At 39.3% G+C, this 22371-nt stretch overlaps 1 protein-coding gene across 8 annotated transcripts in view; it reads left to right on the top strand.

Moving 5' to 3' along the window:
• The window catches only part of PKP4 (plakophilin 4), a 177027-nt gene that overhangs the window by 111621 nt on the left and 43035 nt on the right, over positions 1-22371 (top strand). For 2 of the 8 annotated variants that reach the window (XM_070731562.1, XM_070731560.1), the window contains exons 7-11: positions 4521-5076; positions 10820-11011; positions 12323-12539; positions 12810-12942; positions 19987-20200. In XM_070731562.1, the coding sequence (XP_070587663.1) occupies positions 4521-5076; positions 10820-11011; positions 12323-12539; positions 12810-12942; positions 19987-20200 (1312 nt within the window). The remainder of the gene's footprint in view (positions 1-4520; positions 5077-10819; positions 11012-12322; positions 12540-12809; positions 12943-19986; positions 20201-22371) is intronic. The other 6 variants (XM_070731564.1, XM_070731563.1, XM_070731566.1 and 3 more) reach the window with 3 other exon arrangements.

The raw sequence follows: 22371 nt of genomic DNA on the forward strand, positions 1-22371 counted from the left end.
CGACGCCGGCAGCCATTTCGATGGGACCCAGCTTCCGGAGTTACCCAGGCTTCCAGGCCTTATTCACAAGGCCAGTATGGTCAGTCCTATTCGTACCGAAGCGATAGGACCTACTTCCAGGGCCGGGGCAGAGGATATCAACCGTCGAAACGGCCCTTTCGAGGTTCCAACCAGCGAGGTTTCCGTGGAGCCAAGTGACTCCACAGGGCAGGTCCCTTTGGGGGGAAGACTCCAAAGGTTTTGTACCGCCTGGATGGCCACAACCTCCGACGCTTGGATTTTGGACACAGTGACTCGAGGGCTTCGCCTCGAATTTTTATGCCTCCCACCTACCCATTTTGTGCCCTGCCCAGTGCCCGCCGATGCTACCAAGCGGGCATTGCTGGAACAGGAGATCGCTCATCTCCTGGAGATCCACGCTATCGAGAAGGTGCCAACCCACATGGAGGGCATGGGGTTCTACTCCAAGGTCTTCATAGTACCCAAGACATCGGGAGGTTGCAGGCTAATTTTGAACCTGAAGCACCTAAACAGGTACGTGTTATACCGCAGGTTCAAAATGGCCTCCCTTCGCACCATAATCGCGTCAATCAGAACCAGAGACCTCATGTCATCCATCGACCTGAAGGAGGCGTATTTGCATGTCCCCATCCATCCGGGGCACCGGAGATACCTCCGGTTTTATGTCCAGGGGAAGCACTACCAGTACCGGGCGATGCCATTTGGCCTATCGTCCGCGCCCCGTACCTTCACGAAATTACTGGACTCGCTGATCGCCTTTTTAAGGTCCCGATCGATCAGACTAATCGCTTATTTGGACGATATCCTCTTACTGGCCAGGGATCTGGCGACTGCGCAACGAGACCTACGGGCCACGTTAACACTGTTGCAGGAACATGGCTTTACAATAAACGTGGGAAAGAGTCACCTTTCACCCACCTACACTATTACTCATCTCGGCGCGGTGATAGACACCACCACCATGGAGGTTTACCTGTCATTGGAACGACGGCACAACGTTCAGACCTTAGTAAACAAGTTGCAGCACCAACGAATGGTAACGTTAGCCCTTTTGTCCAAGGTGCTTGGGACACTAGTGTCATGTGTGGACATTGTTCCTTGGGCACGGTATCATTTTCGCATGCTGCAATGGACATTACTCCCATACCAGAAACGGCGTGTGAGTCATACACACAGACTAGTCACGGTGGGAAGCCGCCTGCGAGACTCTTTGAAATGGTGGCAGTCCCAGGCAATACATCGCGGGTCTCCCTTTGGCCACTTAAACCACGTCATTGTGACCACGGATGCAAGCCTCCTTGGTTGGGGGGCACATGTGGACCGCCACGTAACTCAGGGGTTGTGGCTTCCCCAGGACTTGAACCCAACGAATATAAATTTCCTGGAGCTGAAAGCGGTCCGTCTCGCCCTACTAACCTTCACTCCGTTTCTTCAGGGAAAGCATGTGTTGGTTCGTACGGACAATGTCGCGACCAGAGCGCACCTCAACCACCAGGGTGGGACCAGATCTCTCAGACTGATGGAGGAAACTCGACTCCTCTTCGACTGGGCGGAGATCCACCTGGCATCCCTCCATGCGGAGCACATTGCGGGGGAGACCAATACTCAGGCAGATTGGCTCAGTCGGCAAACAGTGGACCCAGGGGAGTGGAGTCTGACCCCACTGTTGTTCCAGCAGGTGACCAAAAGGTTTGGCAACCCGACGGTGGATCTGTTTGCGACTCCATACAATACTCAGCTTCCCCGGTTTTATTCCAGGTTTCCCACGCCGGGAGCCGAGGGGACCAATGCCTTACACTCCCCGTGGCCCAAAGAACTGCTATACGCTTTCCCGCCAACACCACTTATTCCCAAGGTGATAGAGAAGATCATAGTGGAACAGGCGGAGATCATCCTGATGGCACCCCATTGGCCGCGGAGGGCTTGGTTCGCCGACCTAATGGGACTCTCGATCGTTCCACCCTGGCGGATCCCGGACGACCAAATCATCCTCACTCAGGGAGCAATCTCTCATCCGGAGCCACAGTGGTTCCATCTGACCGCTTGGCGCTTGAAGGGGACAGATTGAGAGCCTGGCATATTCCTGAGAATGTCATTACTACGATCCAGTCGGCCAGGAGGCCTTCAACGACTAGGATTTACCAGGCCACTTGGACCGCATTCACCACCTTTTGTAGGGATAGACATCAGCGACCGCAGGACGCTAGTGTAGTACTGGTGTTGGAATTCTTACAATCCGGCCTAGAGAAAGGGCTGGCGCCCAACACCTTAAAAAGACAGGTGGCAGCTTTGGCAACGATTGTTCGACCTGAAAATGGTGGTTCGTTGGCTCACCATGCCTTGATCAGGGACTTTCTGAAAGGGGCTGCCAATCGGCATCCCCCACCAATACGACGTTTTCCTACTTGGGATCTTACCATAGTATTACAAGCGCTCACAGCGCCACCATTCGAGCCGCTGAGGACGGTTTCTTTAAGGATGTTATCCCTTAAGACTGCGTTCTTGGTGGCCATTACATCGGCACGACGAGTGTCGGAACTGTCTGCCTTGTCAGTAAGGCCGGACCTCTGTACGTTTCATCCTAATAAGGTTGTTCTCCGTTTGGACCCAACGTTCATACCAAAGGTCAACACCCATTTTCATCGGACACAGGAACTTGCCCTGCCAGATTTCTGCGTGCATGGGTCACATCCGCTGGAGCTTAAGTGGCATAAGGTAGACGTGCGCAGAGCTGTGAAACTCTATATTAGGCGCACTGCTCCTTTCCGCAAGTCGGAGGCTCTGTTTGTCTCGTTTAGTCAACATCGATTGGGCCTCAAGGTGTCTTCGCAGACCATTAGCCAGTGGTTGAAGCTTTGTATCACAGAGGCATACAAAGCAGATTCCCGGACATTGCCTAGTGGAATCACGGCTCATTCGACTCGCAGTGCCGCTACTTCAGCGGCATGGGCTACACAGGCATCGATAGAGGACATCTGTAGGGCGGCCACGTGGGCCTCCCCTACCACCTTTATACGGCACTATAAACTGGACACATTTGCTTCAGCCGAGGCGTCCTTTGGGAGGAGAGTTTTACAGCAAGTGTGTGATCCTACTAGGACATGATTCAATGATTCCCTCCCTGGAACTCTGGAACTTGGGTATATCCCATGATGGACTCTCCTTCCAGAGACATGGGAGAAGAACCGTTGTACTCACCTGAACGGTCTTCTCCAGGTCCTGGAAGGAGAGTCCATACCCTCCCATTGAACCATGGTTATTGTGGCATTCAGTTACTGGTTGTGGTTGGTTGTTCAATAAATTTCTGTTACTACTAGAATTCGTTTTTTAAAACTGAGGTACAGGGGCAGCAAGGGGGCGGTACCTAATTAATATGATAATTATATTAATTTATAACTCAGTCCCTACCAATAAGACTCGAGCTAAACCCATGATGGACTCTCCTTCCAGGACCTGGAGAAGACCGTTCAGGTGAGTACAACGGTTCTTTTATTATAGTATTGATTTGTTTCCACACAGGGAGCACTCGTTTCCTTCTTAACAGCATCCCCCTTCAGTCTTCATTTTCTTCCAAATCTGCTAAAAAAAGGCTTCCAACTCTTTTGAGCAGATGTGGCGAATGGGCAGATTATAGGAAGAATATGTTCTATTCCTGGGTACTGTTCTGCCCATATAAAGCGCCCAATGTTTTAAGTTTGCAACATTTGCTCAGTTAATTTATTGTTCTTAAAAAAAAAACAAAAATACCATAGCAATTGAAAAGCTGCTTGCAAAAGTGAATTTTAAGTTTTGAAAGTGTGCACATGAACATACATTTGAGAAAAGTACACAAAATTATACCTTGATATATATATCATATAAATAAATAATATTTACCAAGTACTGTATTAATATAATTGTCTTAAGCCATGATTGTCCACATATTATTTAAAAAACATATAATATTTATAAAAATAAAAAACAATGAAACAACACAATATTTTTCATAGCTATTCCACAAAAATAAAGATAAACACAACAAAAATATTGTTTATTGTTATAACTAGTTTATATGAGGTAAGTCATCTATATAAATCTGAACCTATATTCATTATGAAAAGATGACTGTTAAACTAAAGATACAGTTATATAAAATTATAATGTTATAATTATATCATCACTTTACAGGGTTACTATCTTTACAGCCTCTCTCAAGGAAACCTGAAAAATAATATTCTATTTAATTTTTAATGTTTCTATTTAGTAGAAAATGTTCAATGTCCTCTAATAATGCATTCTTGATGGATAGTGTAATACATAAAATTGTTCAACAATATTTTAGGCTCAATGTAACAAAAGTATTTTTACTTTTCATTGGGAGAAATTGAGAGTTCAGCCCTATTCAGAAGTACTTTCCAGGGCATCCAATGGGCCTAATCCCAAATCTATATGAGGTTTTCACGTAATCTTTTCACTTAAATTTATTTTGTTGATATCGTTATTTTTCTCCTTTTTAATAGACAGCACCAAACATAGCTTCCACCAACAGAGCCATGAGACGTGTAAGTTCTGTTCCATCAAGGGCCCAATCTCCCTCATATGTAACCACCACAGGAGTTTCCCCTTCAAGGGGATCACTCAGAACTTCTTTAGGAAGTGGCTATGGTTCGCCATCTATTACTGAGTCACGATCTGTCAGCTCTAATGTTTTCTCAACATTACCTGTTCAAAGAGCAGCATCTCCATTTACTACACAGAGGCCTGCCTCACCAGTAGCAGTGCGCAGAATTGGTTCAATAACATCTAGGCAATCAACCAACCCCAATGGAGGAACTCCTCAATACCAGCCTTCAGTCAGAGTTGGTTCACCTCTCACAATAAATGATACGCAGACAAGAGTAGCCTCTCCACCTTTAACTCAAGTTGGATCTTCATCACCAAAGCGCTCTGGGATGACTGCTGTTCCACAACATTTGGGAACGTCATTGCAACAGACACTTCATGACATTGAGCAATATGCACAGCAGTATGATATCTATGAAAGAATGGTCCCACCTCGTCCTGACAGCCTTACAGGTTAGTAAAAAGGTAAAGACACAACTTAAAATTTTGTGCAGTTATATGTTACATTGATGACAAATGGAGTTATCAGAAGCAATTATTGCATCTATTTTTCTGAAACTGGATTTTTTTAAAAGAAGAGTTGATTCATTCAAAAATAATAGTTAGTATAGTTGCATATTTTTAGGGTTTTTTCTTTTCTTTTCCAAGTCAGAACTGAATTTCAAGCTGACAAAGAATAATTAAATCTAAACAAAACACACATGTACTAATACTTCTGTGCTGTAAATATATGTCAGATCTCACACATATGCATTTGGTTGCAGTCGGGGTGGTCTGCTGCCTAGACGGTAGGAAACGCAGTGGGGTAGCGAAAATGGAGCTCCACCCCAGAGCACCCAATTTGCACTGAAAGATGAAAGGAAAATGCAGGGCATCCTGCATAAACCACGCCCACAGTGTGGTAGTAAAAATTTGGGTAGCCCTTCACTAGTTGCAGTGCACAAATGATTATGCTCTACCTCAGGGATCCCTAAACTTGGCAACTTTAAGACTTGTGGACTTCAATTCCCAGAATTCTCCAGCCAGCATAGCTGGCTGAAGAATTCTGGGAATTGAAGTCCACAAGTCTTAAAAATGCCAAGTTTGAAGACCTCTGCAACTCAATAACAAATGATAAGAATTAAATTCTATTATCTTAGTTGGCCTAAAAAATGATGAATCACATTGTAGAATGTCCTCTTAATCTCTCAGAGTATTTAGTTTGCATTTATCTTAAAAAAAAACCTTTCTGCCATTTTTTTCAAGTCTGAATCAATTCAATGGGAGAAAATGTTTTCATATTTTTTTATAAGAACATTTTGAGAAATGTTCACTATTTGACCATAGGGTTATACAAGTATCTCTAGAATTAGAAAAGTACAAACTACTTTTTTGGGGGTGGGGGGTAGGGGAGGCTATTGAAACATTACTTTTGCATTTGATAATTATACCGTTAGTAGCCAACATGATATTTAATTATTTGTTTGGAAAATTTGTAACTCCCCCACAATCTGTTGGCTCACATAGCAAATTGCAGTCCTTTTAAAAAGAGAGAAAGGAGTTGCACCGAGTAAAATCAATAATAAATTACTTTAAAATACAGTATAAAGGTATAATGAACAAGTGTCGTGGGGCATTTAAAAGATAAAGGTCTGGTAAAACATGACATGAATTATCAAATCCGAGAATTTAAAAAAACCCAAACAGGTCTTCATCTGGCATGAAAACCCAATAATGTTGGCACCAGTATTACCTTACAGGTAACTATATTCTTCGTTAAATGTCTATGGAAATTCTCAGACATTCAGGTCACGGGTGTCCCAAAACTGCTTTTTAAAGAGGCAATTATACTTTCTTGTTTTTCTTTGAAAAAGTTTCGCTTCCCATTCAAGAAGCTTCTTTAGCTCTGACTGGATGGTGGTGAATGGAAGGATTATTTATTTTTTTTGTTAGCTGTTGTTATATTTTATTTGTTATATTTTTTGTTAGCAAATCCTATCCTTTTGCTGCCTCGCAATCATTAGTATAATTTCAGCAAAAGATATGTTTCAATTTCAAATGCTTTCTTTAGAAACATGCTCTGAAATTATCTCATTTTTATGTAGTGATATTTTTCAAAACAGATAAAACCGGCATAGATAAACTTTACAGGTTAAGAAATAAAATATGGCAGCCGAGAAAAGGCATTTAAATTTATCTCATAAGAGATTCTGAAAAGTTGATACTTTGTGCTTGATTCAGCAAATTTCAGTGAAAATATGCATGAGTGTTTAAGTCAGGTGTGTCAAACTCAAGGCTCAGGGACCATATGCGGCCTGCAGGATGCTTAGGTTTGGCCTGCAGGGGCTGCCTTGGAAACAGTGAAGGACCGGCCCGTAGTGCCCCTGCCAGCAAAAATGGGCTCCCGAATAATTTTAATATATTATTTTTTAATATAGGCTGGCAAATAATTTTGATTTTTCTGGATTCCTGAGGAGATCTCGGGAATTTCTAGGAATCCTAGGAGCAAATACGGTAAATAAATAAATACAACTTTATTTGATTAGTCAATCGACCATATCAAGAAAGAGAAAAAGGACCACATTGGTCGTCATAAAACTGTGACTGGTTAAAATACAATAAAATTGGCTAAAATACAGGAAGCATATTTTAAGAAATACTGGTCTAGTATATATGGAACATATGTTGAGATGAGAAGTCCTTGTGCTCTCTGAGCTTGTTCGTTTTCTAGCAGACATTTCATTACTCAGACTAGGTAACATCGTCAGTGCTAGTAAGGAGTGAAGCTTGCTGTCAGTTTATATTTGGTGGCTTGCCTTGTCAGTGTAGGTGGGGGTGATCTTAGAGATTCTTTGGTTGAGCTGTTTTCTGTTGGCTCTTTGACAGTTTCTTGATTGGGGTTTTGTTTATTTGATTGTTGGTCTGATGTTAACCTTGGAGTTCATCTGTGCCGATCTAGGTGCTGATTGCTGGTGGAGAGGTGCTAGGGTCTTTTTGTCCCAAAGGTGCTTTTTCCAAGAGGCAACTGTACTTTCGGGGGTGGAGGGGTTGAAGACATTTTGCTTCCCTCCAAGAATCTGAAGAAGATGCTTCGATGAGAAGCTAAATGTCTTCAAAGGAAAATCAGAAAGTCCAGTTGCCTCTTGGGAAAAAGTACCTTTGAGACAACCATGACCTGGTTAATTGAGAATCCACATAAATACTTGGGTCTTTTTGAACTTGGCCTGGTCTAGGATGGGTCACATTTTCCCAATTGAAACTATGGTTAAATGTCTATAAGTTGGGAAATTAAGGATTTTTCATTATGTCATGATGTTTGTGGATGAATTCTGCCAGTCTTCTGCTTGTTTGTCCTATATAGTGGCAGTTCATACATTGTAGATGACTCCTGCTTTTTCTTATGGGGTTGTTAGTTTTTGTTGGGGGGGGGGGTAGTCTACTTAGGATGTTTTGAGGGCTTTCATTGACTTGTGTGCTATGCTGATTCCATGTGGTCATAAGAGTCTGAGATATTCTTGATGTATGGCAGTGTAATTAGGGTTTATGTTGGTTGTGCTGTATTGAGTTGAGTGGTCAGGGGCATTTTGATAAAGTTGCGTAGATATCCATTTTGATGGAATATGTTGTATAAATGCTGTTTTCTTTTTCTGCTGTTTTAGGTTGCTGCAAAGTGTTTGGGCTCATTTAAGTAAAGTCATTATGCAGCTTCTCTTGTGGGAAGTTGGGTTTTGGCTTTGGTAGCTAGTTACTATTGATGGCTTTTCTGTAGACTTTTGTTTTTCTAGTTTGCCTTTGTGGTCTCTGCTGATCAGGATGTCCAGGAAGATGCTAATTTATCTGAAAAGATGCTGAAAGGGTAGTATGTAATAATTAGTGGTGTTCCATAAACAAATATGTTGGTATTATAATCAATTATATTTTCTAATGGAGCAATCCCATTGCACAAGTCTGATATAAGAAAATAAGAATGACTTTGCTAAATCAGACCCAAGCCCATCTTAATCGAGCATTTTATTTCTTGAAATGGTCAACCACATCCTTCCAGTGTGCTCACAGGAGCCATCATGCTCTCTTGCTGGTAGTTGGAGGCATGCTGTTCCAACTTAAAAGTAATATTAAATGTTCAAACTAATAAGCCTCAAAGGGTCTGCCTTCCATGAATTTCTCCTTTGAAAGCTTTCCAAGTTAGCAATCATCAACCCTGATTATCAGAATAGAAATAATTTAAATTATTTCTACAGAGCAGAGCTAGCCCAGCTTACTATACATTGCAGTCATTAACCTCTCTAATAGAAAGCACTTACTAACTGATTTTGGAAAATCTCTGACTAATTCAGAGAAGCTATTTAACATCCAACAGAGAGTATCTCTGGTTGGTTACTTGTACCTCAAGAAACCGATCTGATTTTTAAGATTAACCACAATAAACTCTGTGACATTCTCCCCTTTTCTGTATTTCTGCATTATCTATTTCATTTTAAATACATCAATCTCATTTAGACTTCCAAAAATGTCCTTAGGGCATTTGCTATTTCATTTAGATAATAGGGGAGTGGGGGGAGTTGCTTGTCATCTTAATATTGATGACCTTTTATTTCAGAATTCTTTAACGACCATTCATAATGGCTTTGTGAGATAAATTATCTTCAGGATTCTTTTAAACCACATTTTTTAATTTATTTATTTGGTTGGATTTCTACGCCGCCTTTCTCCGCAGACTTAAGGCAGCTTACAAAATAAGGATAAAATACAGTACAAATTTGTAAAACCACCCAGAGTATAAGAATAAAGATAAAATACAGTACATATTTGTAAAACCATCCAGAATAACTTAGCTGAGATGGAAAGGGTGTGTGTATATGTATGCTAATATGATAGATAAACAAATATTTAAGTTGCAAGACTGCTTTTTTATCTGTTTGAAGAGTGGAATTGTGTTGTCAGGCGTAAATTAAACACAGCCTCTCAGATGCACTGTAAATTTAAATGTTTAATTGTCCCAATTGTACACATGGATCTTAGGAAAAAATAATTTAAAAATGATAACTTACAGTTCGTTGGGAATGGTACATTATGTACCAAATGTACATCTGCTATATGTTTCCAAATTCTCACTGACTTTATTCTTATTTCAGTCAATCTATTGAAACATTACATCGGTTGGTATTATATGTCAAGAAGTTTGGCTAGGCAGCCGCACCAAAACTGGGGGGGGTAGAGGAAGAAAGGTCAGAACACCACTGAGACGTGAAAAAGTCTTATTTTTCAATAACAGCAGCACCAGCCATGTCCTCCAAAATCCCAAGATGTTCTGGTTTTTATACTGCCTAAATGTTAAATATTGCTGGCAAACACTTGAGAAGAAAGGTTGTAGGTATAACGACACATTTTTCATGGAACCTTCTGACACAGTGAAGGTGACATGGCCAAAATGTGGAGAAAGTTTCACTGCTTTAAAGGATCAAAAAGCAAACGTCCATAAATCAGAGAATTGGAAATGAAGTAAATGTGATGTACTTTCTAGTTTGGCCAGTTTATTTGTACTGCATCATATATAGCTACGGGTCAACTTTTGATTTATGTTGGAATGATCACTTAAGGGAGGGATTGCTTTCTAAACCTAAGGCAATATACTAGGTAATAAACAAAATATTATTAACTATAACAGCACTATGGTACATCAATTTTCACATATTTTATTTCCCTGTCAACTTGAACAATGAATACAGATCTGGATAACAGTGAGATTGAGAATTTGAGGACAAAGATTAAACAAACAGAAAAATCATATGAGTTATAAATAAGAGAACATGCCAGCAGAGAATCTGAACTTTTCACTTTAGATCCAAATGAAAGCAAGAAAACCAAAAGAGAAAAATAGGTTCCTAAATCATGTGGAACAACTGATTAAGAAAATTGGCTAGTCCTTTCCAAAAGAAGTAAATTAGCAAATAGTGAAATTTTTAGGAGCAATAAAGGGCAATTAACAGGATGCCAATTCATTCCAAAAGTCTGTAAGTCTAGATATTAATTTATTTAGCTTAAATTGTTTCCTACTTACTTCAGTGTTTCCCCTTTTAGGGCTGTAAACTTTTCTTGTGGTTTTGTTCTTTCCCTGAGCACTGACAAAAACCTGGAGAAAGAAAAAAGATTAACTCATGGTAATCATCATACATGGCAATCGCCATTTACTACTTTTTTATGCTTTATTTTGTAGGCTTAAGGAGTTCATATGCTAGTCAACATAGTCAACTTGGACAGGAGTTACGTTCTAATGTATCTCCTGATTTACATATCACTCCCATTTATGAAGGTAGACCTTATTATAGTCCAGTGTACCACAGTCCAAGCCATGGAACAGGTGATATACCCCAAGGATCCCAAACTGCATTATATCGAACTGGCTCAGGTAAGTTTGAAGTTGTTATTTCTCTGTTATCCTAAAACATCTATACCAACATTATATTCTTATTGTTGTGAATATAGTTTATATTCCACCTTTCATCCAGAAACATAAGATAAGGTAGACTGATTTAGAGATAATTTGCTCAGAGGCAACCAGTGAGGTTGAAACAATATTCCTAAATTTTGATAAAAAGTATAAAGCAATGTAAACATTAAATACTGTTTAGTGTGAATGCTTAGTGAAAAAAAATGACATTTCGCTTTTTTAAAAAAAAACCCAAACCAAAGCAAATTTGGAGCAGATGTTGTGATTTACAAGGAGGAAAATGTAGGAAAGTATTACTGTAGGCCAAATTTATTTTAGTTCTAAACAAGTCATTAACTAAATGCATTATTTATTGCAGACCAAATCCAGTTTTTGTCATGGCTAATTTATATTCCATTAATTTCAGTTGATTAACTTCAAAGAAGGGCTAAATTTGGATTTAGTTCTATTTATCACCTTTATGACTAACCCATTTGGAAGATAAAGTGTTAAGAGATTAAAAAGTCAATCAGTACTGAAATTAAACTTCAAAATATTTTTTTACATAAACACTGTACCTTGCATCCTAAAACAACTTACCTAAGGAAGTTCACAGAAGGAAGTACCTCAGCTATTCATCTCCTTTGAATCCCATAAAAACCTGAAGGAATGTAGATCTATGACAAGCAATATGAGAAAAGGCATTGTGGAATTTGTCTCTCACATAAATCCTCCTTCACTGTGTGAACAATACTATTGATATTTATTGAGCAATAAACCTTGAAGTATTGATCAATGCTTATTTCCAAATATATTTAATGAGAGCACCACTAGGATAAGTTTATTGCCTTTAATACTCATAAGCATTTGATTGGCTCAGCAGAGAAAATAATGATGAACCTAGGAGCCATTAATCCAGTATTTCTTCACTTCAGCAGCTTTAAGATGTGTGGGCTTCAACTCCCAGAATCCCTCCTCTCCCTGCTGCCCAGCATGCTGGCTAGGGGAATTCTGGAAATTTTGAGGCCCGTAAGTCTTTAAGTTGCTGAAGTTGAGTAATACTGCATTAGTGTGATGCAGGAAGGTTTCAATTTAGTTTAGGTTCACCGATACCTTCTGCTTAGCTTCATTCTTCACAAACCAATAGAGAGAGAAGCATTCAAGGTATTTTTAACATCCTTGAAAAGGAATTAAGACAAAGCATATACTGTATGTCTGTATATATATACAGTATACTATGTGTTTGTTAATTGTACAGGGTAGTATTCTCATAATTATTTGGTATACCAGGTGTTGGAAATCTACAAAGAACATCTAGTCAGCGTAGCACTCTTACATACCAAAGAAATAATTATGCGCTGAACTCAACAGTTACCTACGCAGAGCCCTATAGGTCACTTCATTATCGGATGTCTGAATCGAATTATAATAGGATGCAACATGCAGTCCCTGCTGATGAGGGAACAACAAGATCTCCATCTATAGATAGCATCCAGAAAGATCCCAGGCAAGTATAAATGATACTTTAATCTGTTACATGCAATTAGCCCTAGAATAATACAAATAAATCCTCCAGTGATTCCTTCAATTTCATTTCTTCACTTCTGATTTAATTTAGTTAAGTTTAGTTACCAATATCCAAATATTCACATTATTATTGGATATAAATGTTACATGACGCACATCCCCAAACCCAACTTTCTTAGGGTCTAATTAATAAATCTCATGAAATAACAATGCATTCACTCTTTTCCTTGAATTTTCTTATCTACTGAAGAGAATTTGCATGGCGGGATCCAGAGTTGCCAGAAGTGATTCATATGCTTCAGCACCAGTTTCCATCAGTTCAGGCCAACGCTGCAGCCTACCTACAGCACCTGTGCTTTGGAGATAATAAAATAAAAACTGAGGTATGGAACAGGTCTTACTGATCAATTGTCAATGAAGAATATTTCAGAACTATTAGAACAGACAGCTTAACATTGAAATACTCATCAGGTTAGACACGTTAAACACTATGAATTGAGAAACCCTGTAATGCAAATGCTTAGGCCAATGCTTTTAAGCTTTATTACGGTCACTAGAAAACCATTGTGTAATGAGCTATTTCCCTCATTAGCATTATAATATTTTGCTCATATATTTAGAGGCCAACCCTAGCAACTTTAATGGAACATTTTCTAAATATTTGCATATATGGCTAATGGGAAGATTTTTTAAATCTCAATTTTCTCTCTCACTGTAGCTCTTTAAAACAAGTGTATGAATATTTATAAAGTTTTTAGTGAAATGTATGAATATATGACATGGAAGGGAAAATAATAATACAAAGAATAGTGTTTAACTTTGAATTACTGAAAGTATGCTTTCCAGTATCATTTCCCACCTCTTAAAACATTGAAGAAATCCATCTCGCTGGGCATTTCTCCCCTGTTCTAATACAGTATTTATATGAGGAAAGGTAGGTAGGTAGGTAGGTAGGTAGATAGATAGATAGATAGATAGATAGATAGATAGATAGATAGATAGATAGATAGATAGATAGATAATCTTATTTAAGCCAATTTCAAGATAAACAAATTGAAAGGCATTTCTAGTTTTGTTTTTCATGCTTTCTCTATTTATAAGGGAATCTAAAAACCCCAGTGCAGACTTTTGCAGATTTCCTAATTCTAGGACAAAAACATAAATGTTTTCTTAGATTTTATATTTAGCGATTCAAATAGCAAGTATATTTATACAGAGATGGGAGTTAATCTTGAGATCACCTGAGATTGAAACAACACTATGAATTACAGAGATGATTTGAACTACATTATTTCTAGTGTTTGCTTCCAATGCTGTGTTTTCCTGAAAACAAGACAGGGGCTTATTTTTTTTTTTGACACCCTCCCCAAATGCCCCTTGCTTATTATCGGAAAGGCCTTATTATTTTGGGGGTGCAGGAGGCGCGTCATCTGCCACTTCCAAATTGCGCTCCACTGCGAGACACGTGTCCTACCTGGGACTTGTAGCTCCATCACATTCCTCAGCATTGTGTCCAGGGAAGAAAGCCCATTGTACCGGTAAAAAAAAACTTCTCATGGGTTTAATCAAACTTCGTGAACTCATGAAAAATTTTCTTTTGCCGGTACAATGGGTTACTGGTACAATAGGCTTTCTTCCCTGAACACAACTCTGAAGAACGCAATGAAGCTACAAATCCCAGGTAGGACACGCGTCTGGCACTGTGAGACACCCGTCAGGGCAAAGGAGAGAATCAGGACAGGCAGAAGCTGCTGGGTAAAGAGTGCTTGTCCAGAGTGGCCACTGCCCTGGCTGGATTTGGAAGCCGAAGAGCCAGAGTTTGGGGCAAAGAAAGAAAGACTTCTGTTGCTTTCCTCCCATGCAGCCAAAAGCAGAAGCAGCAGAAGTCTTTCTTTCTTTCTTTCTTTCTTTCTTTCTTTCTTTCTTTCTTTCTTTCTTTCTTTCTTTCTTTCTTTCTACCAAACTTTGGCTATTACAGGTGAGGATTCCCTCGATTCTGGTCGCTCTTTACCCAGTGGCTTCTGCCTGTCCCAATTCTCCCCCTTGCTGCACACACGAGAGAAGGAGCAATCGAGAGGCGGCTCCATGCACACCCCGCAGGACTGGCTCGGCTGCTCTGGATTGCCTGTGGCATCATTTTAAAACACACTCCTGCCTGCGCAGACATAGGGATTGATGCTCGCCTGCTCTTCCTTGTGGGCAGAAGTGTATTTTAAATTGCCGTAGGCAGAGCCCAAAGGAGCCCAGCTAGTCCTGGGGGAGAGGAGGGTTGTGAATTCGCCTCTCAATTGTTAGCGTTCTCGTATCTGTGAGCCGTGCTTTCTGCTGCGAGCGAAGGAGGCGATGGTGACAGGCACAGTTGAAAGGGCAGCGACAGATCTGAAGGGGTGGTGGGAGGTGAGGGAGGGAGGCGGTGGTGGCACGAGATAAAGCCAAAGGGGCTTGATCTTGGTCTCCCAGCTGGGAGGCAGTCTTTCTGTGACGGGCACTCTTTTGGCCAGGAGAGAGAAAGAGGTGGCTACGCAAAAGGCCTATTGCTCTCTCCCCTTTCTTAGTCTCTTTTTCTCAATGTTTGTTTCTTATCTTATAGCTGCATGCCCCACAGTAATTTTATATATTTAGATGTGCCATCTTTTATTAAAAATCATTATACATTTCAGCATTTGTAATTACTCCCCATAAATTTTATACATTTATCGTAAATCAGTTTAATAACACAGATTTTTATATATATTTTCCATTTAAACATCCTTTTAAAAAATCCTTTTCACACCCTCTGTTTATTATATCCTCCAATTGTTTATCTATTTCTGTCATAAATAAATAAAAGACCTCTTTCTTAATTTAGTATCATCATAATCATCTCAATCACATGATCTCTTTCAAAATTCATTGCTGCATTTTTCATTATTATATTATTATATTCATTATGTTGTTTTAGATCACTTGGTCCCAGTACAATTTATGTTTATCCTTCAAATACGTAATTTTATAATTTAATAGAAGAGAAAAGTTAAAAAAAACCACATAGATTATATTCCATCAAAATCATTATATGTGTCAAATCTCAGAAATTCATCTATTTTATAACTACTAAATCTAGTTTCTAATTCAGTATATTTTTTTTCAATAATATTCTAGCTTCCTTCATCCAATTACTTTTTATTTATCAACTTGTCTTTTTATATTTAAATTTTCTCCATCTCCAAATCCTTAATTCCCTATCCTTTCTCTTTTTCTTTTTTTCTACCTCTTCTTCTCTTCTTTTTATCTCATTGTCTACTCTTGTTCCTTACTTCTTTCCACTTTCTTAAATGAATTATTTGATCATTGTATAAATTTTTTTAACCATATCCTTTTTTCCCTTTATCACTATTTTCAATAAATTCATAACTTTCACTGTACAGTGATCCCGCGATTTTCGCGATCTCGTTCTTCGTGAAACGCTATATCGCGATTTTTCCACCCGATGACGTCACTCTCTTCCTTCCTTTCTCATCTTTCTTCCTCTCTCTCTTTCTCTATCTTGCTTCTTCCTCTCTCACAGTCTCTTCCTCCCTCTCTCATCTCTTTCTTTCCTTCTCTCTCTTTCTCTATCTCTCCCCCTCTTGCTTGCGGGCGGCTGGCGGGCGGGCGCGCGCATCAGCGAGGAGCCGGGGTTTCCCCTTTGCGTGGGCGGCGGGGAAACCCGGATCTTCGTCTGCTCGCTGCTGCTGCGGCCACCCAGCAGCTGATCTGCTCGGCGGCAGCAGCGAGGAGCCGAATCGGGCTTTCCCCTTTGCGTGGGCGGCGGGGAAACCCCGATCTTTGTCTGCTCGCTGCTGCTGCAGGCAGGCAGGCGGCGGACAAGCGAGGCGGCGGACAAGCGGCGGGCGGACAAGCAGCGGGCGGACAAGCGGCGGGCAGGTGGGCAGGCAGGCGGCGGACAAGGGGCGGGCGGACAAGCGGCAGGCAGGCGGCGGACAAGCGGCGGGCGCAGCAGCAGCGAGGAGCCGAAGATCGCGGTTTCCCCTTTGCGTGGGCGGCAGGGAAACCCCGATCTTCGGCTCCTCGCTGCTGCTGCGGCGCTGCCGAGCAGATCAGCTGCTGGGCGGCGGAAGGAACCTTCCCTGGGTCTTCCCGGGTGCGGAAGTAAAAACACCATCTGCGCATGCGCGGCCATGGAAAAAAGGGCGCGCATGCGCAGATGGTGTTTTTACTTCCGCACCACTATATTGCGAAAAATCGAGTATCGCGAGGGGTCTTGGAACGTAACCCTCGCGATACTCGAGGGATCACTGTAACAGTCATCATAATATTCAGAATAGTATTTACGATATTCATTAAGATAGTCTATAGTCTTTATTTCACTTCGAGTAATCTTTTCTTCTTCATCTTCATCTCTCTCCGAATGTTCTCCAGTCGTCTCTTCATTTGCATTCTCCAGTCTTATTTTCAATTCCACTTCAATCTCATGTCTAGTCTTTTCAATCGTTTCCAAACCCAGCTTTCTTTTCACTCCATTAAACAAGTCTATGAATATTTCTATTACTGCCACCTGATCAATTTCCTCCATGTTTCTTGGGTCCCAAATAAATCAGACTTATGTATTCAACACAATCTATTTTTAGTCACAAAAAGTCTGCTTCCAATAACTCAAGATCTTTGAGAGGTGCCAGAATATTATAAGTTTGCCTTTTTAAATCGTCTAGCTGCTATACAGTAAGTTCCACAGCCTGTAATAAATGGTGTTTATGGTTCTTCCGGTTTAATCTTTCCCACTCTTTCATGATTATAGGGGTAATCCAAATATAAGACAATTCCTCTTGTTAACTTTATCTTTTGTATCTCTATCCAGTCTTTTAAAGTACAAAAGTACAGATTTTGGGCTTGAGTTGCAATTTTCAATTTTAACTCTCCATAGTCTACTCCGCTGTTTTAGCCACTTCTTCATTTTCTATCCCTTTGTTCAATCCCTTTGCTTTTAACCCTGCTGTTCTGTTCGGGTCTGTGAGACCCGAAATCAAGGTTTGAGACCCTGTAAAAAAATTTCCCTGCATATCTGAAACTTGAAATTTCATGACTTTTCATCATTTCAGGGGTTCTCTCTATGAGAATTTTTTTGGGGGGGTGGGAGGTTTCTTTCTTGCTGAAAAAAAAAACCTCCCTAATGTTATGTTCCCGGGTCACCCTGACCCGGACCGAAAACTCTTCATTTGCAGTGCTTATGTTTGGTCTTTTTGAAAGCTTTTTTCACTTGGAAAGTAGTCTGAACATTTCTTCACACAATGGAATGAAAATTGAACTGAAAAAATTAATCCTTATTGGTTTATTTTGCCCATAAATGTGCCTCCCCCCCCGTTTTTGTGAAAGTTTTTTCAATTTATGGATAGTTTTGCTTGCAAAATGCAGTCTATTTTACTGGAGTTGGTGTGGGAATGGTACCTTGAACATTTCTGAATATAAGAAAAATATAAAGGAACTGAAAAAAATGATTCTTACTGTTTTTTTAACATCAGAAATAAGGCCTCCCCCCCCCCTGGCTGCTTGCAACAATTTTCACTTTTTATTTTTTTATGCTCCAAATCCGAAATATTCTTTAAAATCTTACGCATTCATTTACTCAATTTAACAATGCTGATCATCAAAAAAATATTTGTGGGGGTGGGGGAAAAATTTTTTTCTTGGCAAAAAAAAAGTCACATTTACTCTGTTCGGGTCATATAGACCCGGATCAAAATGATTTTTTTTAGGTACTTGAATTTGGTCTTTTTGAAAACTTTTTCCACTGGAAAACTAGTTAGAACATTTATGAACATAATGATATGAAAATTGAACTGGAAAAATTGAGACTTATATTTTTATTTTGATCAAAAAGCCCCTCCCCCCATCCTTTTTGAATTTCGTGTCAATTTATATTTTTTAAGGCTACAAATCCCTAAGGAATTTTCCCCCAAAAGGTTTGATATACTAAATTGAACAATCCTGAACATAAGAAAAATATAAATGAACTGAAAAAAATGACTCTTATTGGTTTATTGTTTTATACTCGAGTATAAGCCTACTCGAGTATAAGCCTATTTGAGTATAAGCATGGGGGCCCATTTATGAGCAAAATAAACCAATAAGGATCATTTTTTCAGTTTAATTTTCATATCATTATGTTCAGAAAGGTTCAAGCTACCAATCCCACACCAAAATAGAATAGTAAAATAGAATGCATTTTGCAGGCAAAATTATCAATAAACTCAAAAGTTTTGATATACTAAATTGAACAATCCTAAACATAAGAAAAATAGAAATGAACTGAAAAAAAATGATTCTTATTGGTTTATTTTTGAATATAAGACCATATCATTTTATACTCGAGTATAAGCCTACTCGAGTATAAGCCTATTTGAGTATAAGCATGGGGGCCCATTTATGAGCAAAATAAACCAATAAGGATTAATTTTCTCAGTTCAATTTTCATATCATTGTGTGCAGAAATGTTCAAGCTACCAATCCCACACCAACTTTAGTAAAATAGAATGGATTTTGCAAGCAAAACTATCCATAAATTGAAAAAACTTTCACAAAAACGGGGGGGAGGCACATTTATGGGCAAAATAAACCAATAAGGATTAATTTTTTCAGTTCAATTTTCATTCCATTGTGTGCAGAAATGTTCAAACATGTTTCCAGGTGAAAAAAGCTTTCAAAAAGACCAAACATAAGCACTGCAAATGAAGAGTTTTCGGTCCGGGTCAGGGTGACCCGGGAACATAACATTAGGAACTTTTTTCGAACAGAACAGCAGGGTTAAGCTTAGGAGTTGTTTTAAAAGTTCTTCCTCAGCCAAAAGACTCACCAACCACTACAGTTTCTGCTCCTTAGTCTTTCCTGCACAATTATTTGTTCTTCCTTCTCCAGATGCCGACCACCTCAGCAAACAATCAATCATTCCATTGCGTGGCCGCCACAGCTAAAATGGCTGGGACATGTTCCCAAGCTGACTTTAACTGTCACAGGTCAAGGGCTCTGGGATGGATTCCTATGGGGTATGCTGACCCCAAACAGGACCCAATAATATCCCTCTTCTTCCCTGCCCCTTCAGGGCAGTTCTGGGATCAGTATGATAAGAATCGCACACACACCCCGGCGATGGGAATTTGGAGTTCCGTGGAGCGCGGAAAACTCCCATCCCGCCGCGGTGCCTGGCCCCTCTCCATGTTTTAATTCCAGTTTATTTAGTGTAAGAACATTGACTTTAACTGAAAATGGGGGGATAGTATACACACAACACTATATTTCAATAAATTAGATATGCTATATATCCCTTAGAAATGCCAAATATTAAATAGACAGACAAGTAAATTCGGTCTATGCAACTTGTGTTAGAAAATATATTTTTCCAGAATTTTAACTTCACATAATTCACTGAATCCTTTATTCAATATAATTTATAGGTGTGCAGGTTAGGAGGAATCAAGCACTTGGTTGACCTGTTAGACCACAGAATTCTTGAAGTACAGAAGAATGCTTGTGGGGCACTGCGGAACCTGGTATTTGGGAAATCTACAGATGAAAATAAGATAGCAATGAAAAATGTTGGTGGAATAGCTGCTCTTTTACGGTTGCTAAGAAAATCAATTGATGCAGAAGTAAGAGAACTTGTCACAGGTAATTTTTAATAGATAGGAAATAAATGATGTATAGTCAGGTGCAATTAATATATGTGTAAAAAAAAGCCTTTCTCTGAAGTAGTTATCATTTATTTGAAAAAAAAAATACTTATCTCAGTTCTAAACCATGTCTGTGGTTCATTGAGACTCTGGTATGAGTTAGATGACCTGGTTTCTTCCAGATTTTGCATATCAGCTCTTATCATATCCTTATCAGTTCTGGCCAGCATGTTCTTTTGCAAAGATCTGAGCGTATAAGTGCTATCCAAAACAATTTATGATATCTTATATGTGAGTAAGCCTTACCTCTGGTTGGATATGCATGAGATTGTATTTTGGGATCATTGGTGCTCTCTGATCTTGGTGGTTTTTTTGCAAACACGTTATTACCAAATTAAATAACAGCACTGATGATATTGCCTATTTCGCTAACAAAATGTCCGTAAGACAACCACCAAGCTCAGAGAATACCAAAGATCCCACAGTTCAATCCTGAACTACAAATGGTATCTTTTATAAGTTTGTATTGATAACTCAAGTAAAAAATTAAAATATTGCTTAAAAGCCTATATTTTCTTTAGAAATTGTTTATCTACAGTACATAATCTCATGGTGTGTTCAGACTAAGAAATGTGCTGTGTATTTTCTGCATGATAAATATTCTGTTCTCCTTTTCTACTAATCCAAGCTTGTTTAAATATATTTTTAATTCTTGGGTAGCTGAAATCCGGTGATAGATTGATCCCCTAATTTGGGAAATATATTCTGTGAGAACACAATGTTGTAACACTTATTGACACCAGCTGAATTTAAAATCTGTGGGCAGATTCACTTCCTCCATATCTTATTTTAAATTCAAGTACTGGCAAGCTGGGGAGTTTCTATCTTATGGGTAGTTTGTGTTCCTAAACACTGTAACTATTCACTTTAAAATTCAGAAACCTTAACTTTTGACACACATGAATGAGTGTACGTGGTTGATTGCAGTTTTAGAAAATTATTCACAGTGTTAGAAAATATTCACACATTTCATTCTGCTTTACAGCGTGTGGCACATGCATTAAGCATTAGCCAAAATGAACTTCTGGAATGTTGTTAGTTTTTGCAAGTCGTAAAGAACAAGGAAATCTGCAATACATGGAGTAAATTAAAGAAGAGAGAGAGAACATAGACTTTTTTCTCTTGGCTCCTCTATATCCTTGAAAAATATCTCCATTGGCCATTTCTCTGTAGACAATTTTTAGTTTAATAAATCTTCTGCTTCTAACCTATTTCCCCAAATCTGGTGCTTCTAACCTACTTAAACCTGAAACCTTTACTGTTCCTAAAAAATTGTTCCATCACTGCTTAGTCATTTACTCTGAATACTCACATACAATGAGTTGACAACTATTTTCTGCATTTCTCCATTCTAAAACTAAGACAGAAATGAAAACCATAATATAATTGCTTATGATTGAGAATAATATTACAACAGCTATTTTTGTTAGCTCCAATAATAATAAAAAGTGGAATTTCAAATTCTAGTGACATTCTTTGGCAATCCTGGTATATCTCAGTAATCAGAAGAAAGGATGGGAAGATACGATTGTCCCCCTGAACAACAATGTTGCAACTGAAGGCTATAGTGCTGCAGGAAGTCCTTCTCTTGCAAAGTTATAACGGACCTTCCCAGGGCTACTTAAGACCCAATTTCAAAGTTATGGCAGTCTGTTCCCCTCACATGCAGGCAGGTGTTTGCATTTGGGGCATTTGACAATTGGCCTGCTTTTACAGCCATTTGTAGTGTCTTAAATTTTTGCCACAATTTGCAAAAGGTTTTTGCCAAAAAGTGGTTTCATTTCCATTTCACAAACAAACATCCATTAGCTTAAACAGGTTTTGCTTAATTAAACACTGGTGTTCATTTAACAACCTTGGGATCATTTAACAACTGCCACAAGAAAGGTTGTGAAATCTGGCACATTCATGTGACCTGCTTGGTGATCAATGCAACATATGATCATAATTCTGGATTCCATTAAGGTCATAAATCAAGGTCTAGCTGTACTTATGATTCCTCCAGGATGTTGTTGTACAAATATTCTTTACCATTTCATTCAGGATATTATTCAACTGTTGCTCATACTAACTTCTTAGAAGATAATTTGATTAAAATAAAAGAGTACA

The sequence above is a fragment of the Erythrolamprus reginae genome, chromosome 1, assembly GCF_031021105.1.
Source record: "Erythrolamprus reginae isolate rEryReg1 chromosome 1, rEryReg1.hap1, whole genome shotgun sequence".
Lineage (NCBI taxonomy): Eukaryota > Metazoa > Chordata > Lepidosauria > Squamata > Dipsadidae > Erythrolamprus > Erythrolamprus reginae.